This window comes from Scyliorhinus canicula, chromosome 6, assembly GCF_902713615.1.
Source record: "Scyliorhinus canicula chromosome 6, sScyCan1.1, whole genome shotgun sequence".
Classification (NCBI taxonomy): Eukaryota; Metazoa; Chordata; class Chondrichthyes; order Carcharhiniformes; family Scyliorhinidae; genus Scyliorhinus; species Scyliorhinus canicula.
This window is the reverse complement of record NC_052151.1, coordinates 98873973-98885557: the sequence shown is the minus strand read 5'-3', so window position 1 is coordinate 98885557 and position 11585 is coordinate 98873973. Positions and strand designations below refer to the sequence as shown.

Below are 11585 nucleotides of genomic sequence, written 5' to 3'. Positions count from 1 at the left end.
ATCTCATACATTTGTGAATGTGCCAGTCTTTTAATGTCTGGAGAAGGTTTTAGTTAGGAAATAGATGATCTTACTTCTAAATTTACAAATTATTCCCTTGAGATAATAAGGTTTAAAGGAATTAATTGTTTTTATATGGAAGTTATGAGTTCAATGAGAGCCATTATACCAACAATTATGTATACTTTCCGAAGAGTCACCCGGACTTCAAACGTTAGTTCTCTTCTCTCTCCACAGATGCTGCCAGACCTGCTGAGATTGTCCAGTATTTTCTGTTTTTGTTTCTGATTCCAGCATCCGCAGTAATTTGCTTTTATCTTTTATGTATACACAATGTTAGCCGCTACTCATCATAGTCCTTGAGTTCTGTAAGGTAAAATAATTACTGGAGAATTCACAGCATCACAGTTTTCGAGCTATTGGGGATCAGCTGGCCAGGGCTTGTTGGATTCTCTATTCTAACACCCATCTTCTTACACCTTCCTTTCACTCTCCACTAATTGAGAATCTACACAATTCAAATTATAACCTCATTCCATTATTCACTGAATGAATTACAGATTTAACAAGAAGGCTTCGCCTACACTTCATCAAGGCTTTATCCTGACTGAGTTGCCGCTCAACTCTAATGTAGATGAGTTAATACTTGCCTATTGCAGATAAGTCCTTGGAGGTGTTAATTCTGCTGCTAAGATGAAAAAAGCTTGTCGTCGAGTGTTTATCAGCTAAGGCCACTGCCTGGTAAATTAAACTGAACTTTTCTAGCATTTTGACATAAACTCATGTAGCAGACAAAAGGTAAAAGTTAAGAATTAACAATTTCTTTATAGCCTGTACAGATAGGCAGTAGCAAAAGGCAGTAGCATTGATGCATGAGAATTCAACAATCTGAGAATTCAACCCGCCCAAATCCAAACTTAAATGCTGATGGAAGCAAGTGTTGTTGTTCCAGATGCTGATGCTCCAGGAGGTCAGGGGAAGTCAGCAGAATTCCCTCTCAAGATGTTATGCCTTCATAAAGCATAACTTTCTTAGTGCCCATGGATGATGCTTTTGTCATTAAAGCAGACCTGAAAATTAAATGGGCATTTGATCTTGGTGTAACAATGTGGGTTCTGCGAGTGTAGACTAACTGGAACTAACTTTCTGCATGAGGTCAAATGGGTTGCTGAACCTACTTCAGCTGACCTATTATTACATTTTATTAATACACTTATCTCTCAGCTGGAGTGTTCCAAATCAAAAATGTGATTTTTGTGCGCACTGTATATCATCATGGGAATGTCACTTTAAGAACTGTTTGTCTTCTCATGTGACCGCAGTGATGCCATTGTGGGTGGAACTGAGCTCTGACTCTGCTTTTTACTTTTGTTTTGAGCTGGAAGCATGGCTCTGAGCTTTAGTTTCGTTTTCAGTTGGAGAACTGCATTCAAACCAAGGAGGTGTATTTTGTATGTGTCTTCTCTCTCTAAAGAATGTCTCCCGATCACGTGATAATTTCAAAGAAATGCCTGTTTCTGTAAGGAATGCAAACCTACTGGGCGGAATTCTCCCCCCTCCCCCACGCCGGGTGGGAGAATTGCCGGGGCGCCGCGCGAGTCCCGCCGTGCCGCCCCGGCACCCGCACGCGATTCTCCCACCCCCCGGGAGGACGGCAACCGCTGACGTAATTTACGCGGCGTCGCTTTTTATGCGGCGCCAAGGCCCAACGCGCGTAAATGACGTGATGCCGCTCCTAGCCCCCCGGGGGCAGGAGAATAGGGGGCTGGGAGCGGGCTCCGAAGCTGGAGTGAAACACTCCGGTTTTCACTCTGGTGTTGGCACTTAGACTCCCGTTGGGAGAATTGCGCCCACTGTCTTTGTTAAAAAGGGTTTTTGACTTATGGATGTTGTTAGGAAAGTTACTAAGGGTTTCCTGTAGAGTATTGTATCTTTGGGGGGAGTATCATTGTTGGTAGTTGATAAGATGTTTACTGTGTGTTTATAAAATGTTAACTGGGTTCATAGAATAAACATTGTTTTTTTGTTTAAAAAAATACTTTAGATCTCTGTTGCATCTCACCTGTAAAGTGGGCCCTTGTGTTCCCCATAACCAAAATCTATGAAAGGTTGTGGGCCAGGTGAACTCCATGATATACTTTGGTGTTCTCTAAACCCTGGCCCATAATAATATACATAAACATTCTTCTTGTGGGAAGGTCTATCATATGCTCAAATGGATGTCATTCAACAGATGTAGAACAGTAGAATGGCACTGAACAGATTTTGTCACCAGAACAAGTGAAAAGAATTACACCACCATATCAAATACTGGACTCCAAACCAGGCCCCAAGGTTTTCTTAGCACAGGGAGCAACATGTTGGCCATCACACCAAATTTACTGCCACCTATTTTTTTCATTGTTTTATTCTTGCCAGTACCGCTGTATTAGCAACTTAGTTTAGATTAGAACTCACAACATAAAATTATGAAACCCACATTTCTGTGCAAAATCAAGACTTCCTGTAACCCTTCGGTGATGATTCTGAATCAAAAGAGAATGCTTTCCAAGCATAGGCATACTTAAATAGAGAAATATAGGCCCAGAGGTTACACAATTTGAGCTACTCTGGAGAAGTTAATTCACCCCGGTGCAACTGTGCCAGATTGGTGCATGATGGGTACTCATGTATGATATGGACAAGTGTCTGACTTAATATCATAATCGATGTCAGCTCATTTAAATACTTAGATACCATTTGGCCATAATGCTGCATTCTAGTACTCCAGCTATATTATGGGACTTCTGTTTCATTTATAAAAACTATGCATTTAATAAGCCTTGCAGATGCTGTGTGCACAGGTTCTAATCACACACATTTCCATGAAGCCTTCAAAAAAGGCTTTAAACCTCTGCACCCAAAAATATGGGGCTCATGTGCGCAAAACAATGCACATTGCATGCTTCGAATTCTAACATTAACCCAATGGTGTGCATAGTACTCGATACATTGGAATAAGAATGTGATGTATAAATAAAACTAAAAAATTTTTGTTGGTTATAGAATCAAAGAAAGAAAAGCCAAAGCTTGTTAAAGAAAAAGGTAGGTAAAGCTCCATTTGAAATTGAAATTAAGCTATAATAGAATCATAGAATTTACAGTGCAGAAGGAGGCCATTCAGCCATCGAGTCTGCACCGGCTCTTGGAAAGAGCACCCTACCCAAGGTTAACACCTCCACCCTATCCCCATACTAACACCCCACCCAACACTAATGGCAATTTTGGACACTATGGGCAATTTATCATGGCCAATCCACCTAACCTGCACATCTTTGGACTGTGGGAGGAAACCGGAGCACCCGGAGGAAACCCACGCACACACGGGGAGGATGTGCAGACTCCGCACAGACAGTGACCCAAGCCGGAATCGAACCTGGGACCCTGGAGCTGTGAAGCCATTGTGCTATCCACAATGCTACCATGGTGCCCTTCGGTATCCTTGCTAAAGAGGAAATAATGCTTGTTCAGTTTGCAAATTATAAATAATAAGAAACCCAAATTTATTGAACTACTTGTTGAGAATAAAAGAGAGAAAACAAAGTATAATTTACCAATGTAGATTTTTAATTTTTTCAGTTGAACCATCCATAGGCAAAGAAAGTAGTAAGTGGTTCTTTGCTGTCGATTGCAATGATTGAGAAATTGTACATAAATGAAGATGTTTCATTCAAGTTTCAAGGCTGTCTGATTCAGTTACGGTTAGCTGATTTATCGATGGGGCCAGCAATGTCTTGCGGTATTCTTAGACCTGGACACTAGTTAGGCCACATCTGGAGTACTGCATCCTGTTCTGGGTGCCATACTTGAGGAAGGATGTGAAGTTATTAGGGAAAGTTATTAGGCAGAGGAGATTCAAAAGAGTAATCCCAGGAATAATGAACTGTAGCTATGAGGATAGATTGGCGAGGTCGGGTCTGTTTGCATTGGAGAAAATAAGACTGAGAAGAGACTTGGTAGAAGAATGCAAGATCTTGAGGGGTATGAACAGGATAAATAGTGAGAATTATTCCCACTCAGACAGCATCCGAAACTAAAGGGTACAGATTCAAAATCATTATCAAAACGAGTCAAAGTTATGTAAGGAAATAATTTTTCACCCAGAAGGGGCATGATTCTCCCATCCCGCAGCAGAATGTCCACACTGTCATAAACTGTGTTTCGTTTTACGACGGCGTGAATGGGCCGCTGCCAGGAGTCACTCTGGCCCCTACAGGGGGTCAGCACAGCACTGGAGCGGTTCGCGCCGCTCCAGCTGCCGATCCCGGCGTGAACTGGGCACCGCCGGATCCACGCATGCACAGTGGCGCTGGCGCCAACGCGTGCATGCGCAGTGGCCTCCTTCAACGCGCCGGCCCCAACACAACATGGCGCAGGGCTACAGAGGCCGGAGCGTAGGAAAGGAGGCCCCCAGCTAGGGAGGCCGGCCCGCCGATCGGTGGGCCCCGATCGCAGGCCAGGCCACATCGGAGGCCCCCCCTCCCAAGGGGTCGGACCCCCTCTCCCTCCCCACAGGCCGCCACCTGACCCTTCGACGCCGAGGTCCCGCCGGCCCAGAGCAGGTTAGAACGGCGCTGGCAAGACTCGTTTTTTTTATTCACGGCCGCTCGGCCCACCCAGGCTGGAGAATCGCGGGCCAGCAGCATGGCATAGTCGCGAGTATTCTCCGGCGCGGCCCAGGGCTGGGAGAATCCCGCCCAGGATGTTTGGAGGTGGGTTGAGCAGAGGTACTCAAAAGGGAATTGGGATGTTATCTGAAAAGAATGTGCAAGGTTACAGGAATTCAGTAGAGGAGTGAGACTAGGTAGAATGCTCTTTCAGAGAGACTGCAGACTTGATGGGCCAAATGGCCTCCTTCAGCACAGTGAAGATGCTGTGATTCTGTGATGTTGTACAAAGAAGGCCTACAGAGGGAAGCTTGCTGAGAAAAGGCAACGGCACTATTTAAAAGCCCACATCACTTGCAACCAATTCATGCATAGAGATGGGATGAATTGAATCTCTACCATCACTAAACATCCCCCTGATGTTTGATAGGGTGGGGCGAAAAGGAGAAAATTCTCACAATGAACATTTGCTCAGCCCAAGTCTCCCTATTCAACATGGCAATAACTTGTATTGATTTAGTATTTTTAACATTATAAGGCAAATAAAATTTAATTCTGAACCAAAGAATGAAGCAATAGGACAGCAAAAGATCAAATGCACAAAGATGCAGGTTTTAAGCAGTGTCTACATGAGGGAGGAAGAGGCAGAGTGCCAAGGACGTTTGGGAAAGAATTCAGGAGCTTAGAGTCTCGATGGTTAAAAGGCATGGCCCATGTGAATACTGGGGATTAATTTGGCCTATACGCCTGTCTTGTCCAGTAAAAAGCATGTCATATTCATAACTTTAAATCTTCTGGAACTGTCTTTATCTATTTAATGATAAATGTGAATGAACTGGTAAAATGGCTACCAGGAGATCAGGTGATCTTTACAACTTCAATAAAGACTATAAAGCTTCTGGAAAATTCTGAATTGAGTCATAATAGATGGGGGTCTGCCCCTTGACTGGACATGTTTGGACAGCATTTACTTCTGCAATTTGTGCCTACCATTGTTCTGTTGTTTGAAGCTCACTCCAGAGCACCGGGTCAATGGACTCCTAGACTCTGACCTGAATTGTATGCTCCCCCAATGGGTTTTGAGGTGGTGGGGAAGTGTGAAATTGCATGGAAAGGATTTCCCCGGAATCCTGCCTGTCCCAACCTGGACCCGATTTTATGGTGGGGTGGCAGGGCCTTGGAAGGGTAGCTCACCTTTGTTCCTATTAAGGTCATTAAGTGAAGAGCTTTTTCCTGCCTTGTCTCCATTTTTAGGCTAGATATTTCAGGGTGGCAAACAGAAAAACATAAGAAACTCAGTCTTGGATGGGAAGCAGAGGGGGAGGGTGCCTCCATTGGAAGCTCAGAATAGATAACCCCAGATCTCCCTCCCATCCCGGCCTATCCCACAATATCCAATTCGCCCCTTTGCAACCCCCCCATTGAATTTCCTTCCCTCCCTTCCCCAGGACCCCTACGACGTACCTTCACACTGGCTCCCAGCACTTCGACCCAAGCACATCTTCCAGTCACTGCAATGCTGTGCCAAGATGGCTCATTGACCGACAGCTCTCCAAGGTGGGGCTTCCTTTCACATGCGGATATACCACCAGCTGCCAATCAATGCTCAATTGAATGTAAAATGGCAGCAGGCCTATTTGAGTCAGGGATGCATTCTTTGCCAACACTCCAGATGGCATAATTGAGCCTCTGCCATTCAAAGAATTCAGCTATATGTCTTGTGGTTTGCAATGGAACAAAGGAAAGCAGATCAGACCAGTTATAATAGTAATAATCTTTATTAGTGTCACAAGTAGGCTTACGTTTACACTGTAATAGAAAGACCACTAGCATTGTACTATTATTGTACATCATTAGCAGTTGAATGGGAGGGTGAAACTGGTTCTCTGTTAGGGAATCGTTTTTGTTCCAAATTCAAAAGAGACCTGGCCAGTCTACAGAATAACACTGTAATAACACTGACAAGGCAGCAGCTGCTGAAAAAGGCTGTACCGCCTTTACCTTTTAAGGACTAAAAGCTTAAAAGTATCTTAAAACGCCTCCCAACTTCATACACAATCTACAATTTCACCTGTAAAGAGATTGGACCTCTTGATATAACAACCAGGAGTGCCTGACTTCATGACAGGCTGAACATTCTTCTCTTCAAAGTAATCCTGATATCTTGACCTTAATCATCTGAAGTTACTTGAACCACAATTCAAGAGTGGGACGATCCTTCTTCTACACAGGACATGCAAAGACACATGAACTGTTAGCTATTGGAGAGGATTTTTCATTGCGTGACAATGCGGCGGAGGATCTTGTGTCGGGGAAAAAAACAGGATCGATGCCTGACACGTTTACAATATTCCGCCGCTGGCGCTGGCATCGAAGTTCAACACTTCGAGAATGCATGTGGGTCATTTTGACCCATTTGCATCTATTAATGGGCTGTATGCCAGATTCTTAACCCTTCTGTGATGCTCTAGCCCTCTCAGCTGAGATTCACATGGGAATGGGTTGGTGCAAGTATTTGGAAACATGGCCCTGACACGATGGACCTCGCGGTAGGTCAAGGGGGCAATTATTTAAGGTAAGTTCCCAAAATGTCCATTGGAGGGTCCCCTACAATGCAAATCTTGCCCACCACACCCCCAGATATGTACATCAGAGACCCCTGCCAGACCCCCATTTTACCACCCTATCAGAATTCCCCCATATCAGAGAACCCCCCCATCAAAGAACCCCCCCCCCCCGTATTAGAGAACCCCCCCTCCCCCCGTATCAGAGATCCCCACCTGTATTGGAGAACCGCCCCATATCAGAGAACCACCCGTAGCAGAGAACCCCCCCATATCAGAGAACCCCCCTGATATCAGAGAACCTCCCCATATCAGAGAGCCTCCCCCACAGCAGTGAATCTCCCCATATCAGAGAACCTCCCATATCAGAGAACCCCCGTATCAGAGAACCCCCCATATCTGAGAACCCCACCTGTATCGGAGAACCGGCCCATATCAGAGAACCCCCTGTATCAGAGAACCCCCCCCCATATCAGAGAACCCCCCATATCAGAGAACCCCCGTATCAGAGAACCCCCCCATATCAGAGAACCCCACCTGTATCGGAGAACCGGCCCATATCAGAGAACCCCCTGTATCAGAGAACCCCCTCCCACCCCGTATCAGAGAACCCCCCATATCAGAGAACCTCCCGTATCAGAGAACCTCCCATATCAGAGAACCTTCTTGTGTCAGAGAACCTCCCCATATTAGAGAACCTCCCTATAGCAGAGAAGCTCCCCATAGCAGAGAAGCTCCCCATGTCAGAGAACTCCACATATGAGAGAATCCCCAAGAACAGACACCCCACCCTATACGTCACCCTTACCTGGAAGCTAAAGAGTAGCCCAGGCAGACAGTGAGAAAAAAATATTCCTTCTTCCTCATCAGCCCCTTACACCTGCTACCTCAGATAGATATGTAGAAAGCAGTTGCTCTGACTTCATAGAAAACCAATACCACATCACAAGGCTTTAAACCTCCTGAGATCTTTCAACCTGTAAGATTTTTATTCACTTCAAAGGGGAATAGCTTTTAGTAGGTAATAATTGACCAATCCAGACAGCCAGGTGTCTCAATTGTTTATTTTAATTTCTCTTCATATTTGAATGCATCGCAAGTCACCTGCTTTGAACATAGCCACAATATCTATAAGTCTCTAGGATTTGAGTGTTTTCACTTCCTTTTTTCCTCAGCAGAAAGCACTTAACTGCTTTGATGTGGTCAGAGCTGTCAATCATAGCTAGACGCATATAAACATTGTGGGTAAGTTCACAACTGGTGATTTGAGATACATTTAAGCGTGATGAGAAATGAAAATAAACAATCCAGACATCTGGCTGACTGGTAGCCATCAATTACAACCTACTAAAAGCTATTTCTCTTTGAATTGGACAGAAAGTTGCAGATCAAGGGATCTGATGTAGTATCAGCTTTCTATGAAGTAACAGATGCTGCTTTCTGGACATCCAGCTGAGGTGGCAGGTGTAAGAGATAGGTGAGTGCAAAAACAGTGATTTATTTTCACTGTTTCTGCCTGCACTGCTGTTTAGCTTCCAGGCAGGGCTGACTAATGGGGGGAGGGGGTGAAATTTCCCTGTTGTGGGGGGTCTCTTATGTGGAGGGGGGGTTCTCTGATATGCGGGCTTCTAGTGGTGGCCTCTGATATGGGGGGAGTCCTTTGGTGGGGGTGACCCAGCAATTTCCATGGTGGGGGTGGAGGTGGAGGATACCCCTACCTGTCAGCAGGGGGTGGTATACAGGAATTATGTTGCTGGGGGGAGGGGGGGCCAGCCAACGGTTCTCACTACCAGGCCTCCACACACAATGGCACCCTGGTAGTGGAATTCACGATGGAATCCCTTGCAATCCCTGCCATGCACAAACGCACATGGCTGGGGAGAGATTTTTTCTGGAGAGAATGTATTGCTTGTGGGCACAGCTCTGAGCATCAGCACGAATCCCACGTGATTCCGTTCCAGCAGGAGAACATAGTCTCCTATCCATAGAATCCAGCCCATTCAGTTTGTTTATACTGGTAGAAGTGCATTATCTTTTATTTTGAAAATATTTTTATTTAGTTTTCACATTCTACACATGAAACAAAACTATGAAAAACAATAAGAACAACAGAAACCACTTCCGCCCCCCCCGACACCCAACTTTACCAACCAGCAGCCCAATTAGGGGAGGCGGTGCTACAGTGGTATTGTCACTGGACTAGTAATCCAGAGCCCCCAAGCAATTCTCGGGGTCCCCGGTTCAAATCCGGCCACGGCAGATGGTGAAATTTGAATTCAACCGGCAATTTAAAGTCTAATGATGACCATGAAACCATTGTCGATTGTTATAAAAAACCCATCTGGTTCTCCAATGTCCTTTGGGGCAGGAAATCTGCCATTCTTACCTGGTCTGGCCTACATGTGACTCCAGACCCACAGCAATGTGGTTGACTCTTAACTGCCATTAGCGAGCAATTAGGAATGGCACCCACAACCCATAAACACATAAATTTTTTTAAAACCTTGAAGAATAGCACACCCATCCCTACCTGCATGCCCCCCCACCCCACCCCCCCCCCCCCCCCCCCCCCCCCCCCCCACTCCCATAGCAGCTGACGGTAACCAAATCTTTAAAGTAAAGAATAAACAGACTCCATCTCTTGTGGAACTCCTCAATCACCCACCTCAAGGTAAAGTTAACATTCTCCAAATACAGGAACTCCATCAGATCCCCAAGCCATACTGAGGCACTGGGTGGAGAGACTGACCTCCACCCAACAGGTCTCACCTGTGATCAATCATCAAGGCAAGGCTAAATCATCTGCCCCTGTTCCCATCTGCGGCTCTGTCGAGTCTAAAACCCGAAATATGGCCCCCAGGGGACTGGGCTCCAAATCCAAGTGCAGGACCATCGACATGGTGCTGAAAATTGGCCGGCAAAATTTCTCCAACTTCAGGCAAACCAGAATATATGTGTATGATTAGCTGGACCTCCCCCACACAGCTCGCAAATGTCCTCCACCCTCTTGAACAAGCGTCTCATCTTCGACCTCGTCAGGTGTGCCGTGTGCCCCACCTTTAACTGTATTAACCCCAGCCTCGCATACGAGGTTGAGGCATTCACCCCTCCCCATCACCTCACACCATAACCCCTCTTTCAATGCCAACCTCAGTTCCTCCTCCCACTTGGCCTTAACCTCCTCCAATGACACCATATCCTCCTCCAAAATTGTCCCATAAATCGCCGGGATGACCCCCCCACCACCACCAACCCCATTACCGGCAATCCCCCCTCCAACAATGAGGAGGGAGGATTTCCAGAAAATCTGCTGGCAGGCGTGAGTTGACGCATGCGCGGGAGTGCCAGCATGTGCTGGCGTCATCCCAGCGCATGCGCAGGGGGGTTCTTCTCCGTGCTGGCCATGGCAGACTGTTACACCGGCTGGCACAGAAGGAAAGAGTGCCCACATGGCACAGGCCCACCCGCGGATCGGTGGGCCCCCGGGGCCAGATAACCCCACGCCCCCTCAAGGACTCTGCAGACCGCCCACAGAGTCAGGTCCCGCAGGTACGGGCCTGGTGTATTTTACGCCGGCGGGACCCGCCAAAATGGGTGGCCACTCGGCCCATCGCGGGCTGGAGAATTGCTGGGGGGGCTGCTACCAATGGCCCCCGACCGGTGCGGCGCGATTCCCACCCCAGCCAAAAAACCGCCGCCGGATAATCCAGCAGCTGGCGGCAAGGAGGTGGGCGGGATTCACGTTGCCCACCGGCAATTCTCCGGCCCAGTGGGTGGCCGGTGAATCCCGCCCATGATTCTCTCGAACTGGCATCAACCTCAGCCCTTCCCCTAACTTAAAATGTCATCGAAATTGCCTCCAAATCATCAGCGCGGCTACCTCCACCAGACTACCTGGTGCCTACAAATGGGGACCAGATGGAGCGGCACTCGTGCGGGTCTCCAAGGGGATCAGAATCCCCCAGGTGCATGCCGTTTGGGCGGGTTGTGCACTGGCACTACTGGTGCTACCTGGGTATCGTGGTAGTGCCAGCCTGGCACCCTGGCAGAACCATAAGGCCCTGGGGTCTTATTGAGTTTTAATCCCATCAATTTCTCCAAAACAATTTCCTGACTAATATGGATTTTCTTCAGTTCCTCCTTCATGCTAGATGATCTGTCCGCTCGTATTTCCGGAAATTTATTTGTGTCCTCCTTAGTGAAGTAATTGTTCAACTGATCTGACATCTCTTTGCCTATTATGAATTCACTTGTTTCTAACTGTAAGGGACCTACATTTGTCTTCACCAGTCTCGAAGCCTTTGCAGTCAGTTTTTATGTTTTCTGCAAGTTTACTCTCATATTCTATTTTCCCCTTCCGAATTAAACTGTCTGT

At 46.7% G+C, this 11585-nt stretch overlaps 1 protein-coding gene across 1 annotated transcript in view; it reads left to right on the top strand.

The window, feature by feature from the left end:
* The first annotated feature begins 2657 nt into the window (after positions 1 to 2657).
* The window catches only part of LOC119967928 (triadin-like), a 233906-nt gene continuing 224978 nt past the window's right edge, over positions 2658 to 11585 (top strand). The window contains exons 1-2 of the mRNA XM_038801024.1: positions 2658 to 2661; positions 3046 to 3084. Of these exons, the coding sequence (XP_038656952.1) occupies positions 2658 to 2661; positions 3046 to 3084 (43 nt within the window). The remainder of the gene's footprint in view (positions 2662 to 3045; positions 3085 to 11585) is intronic.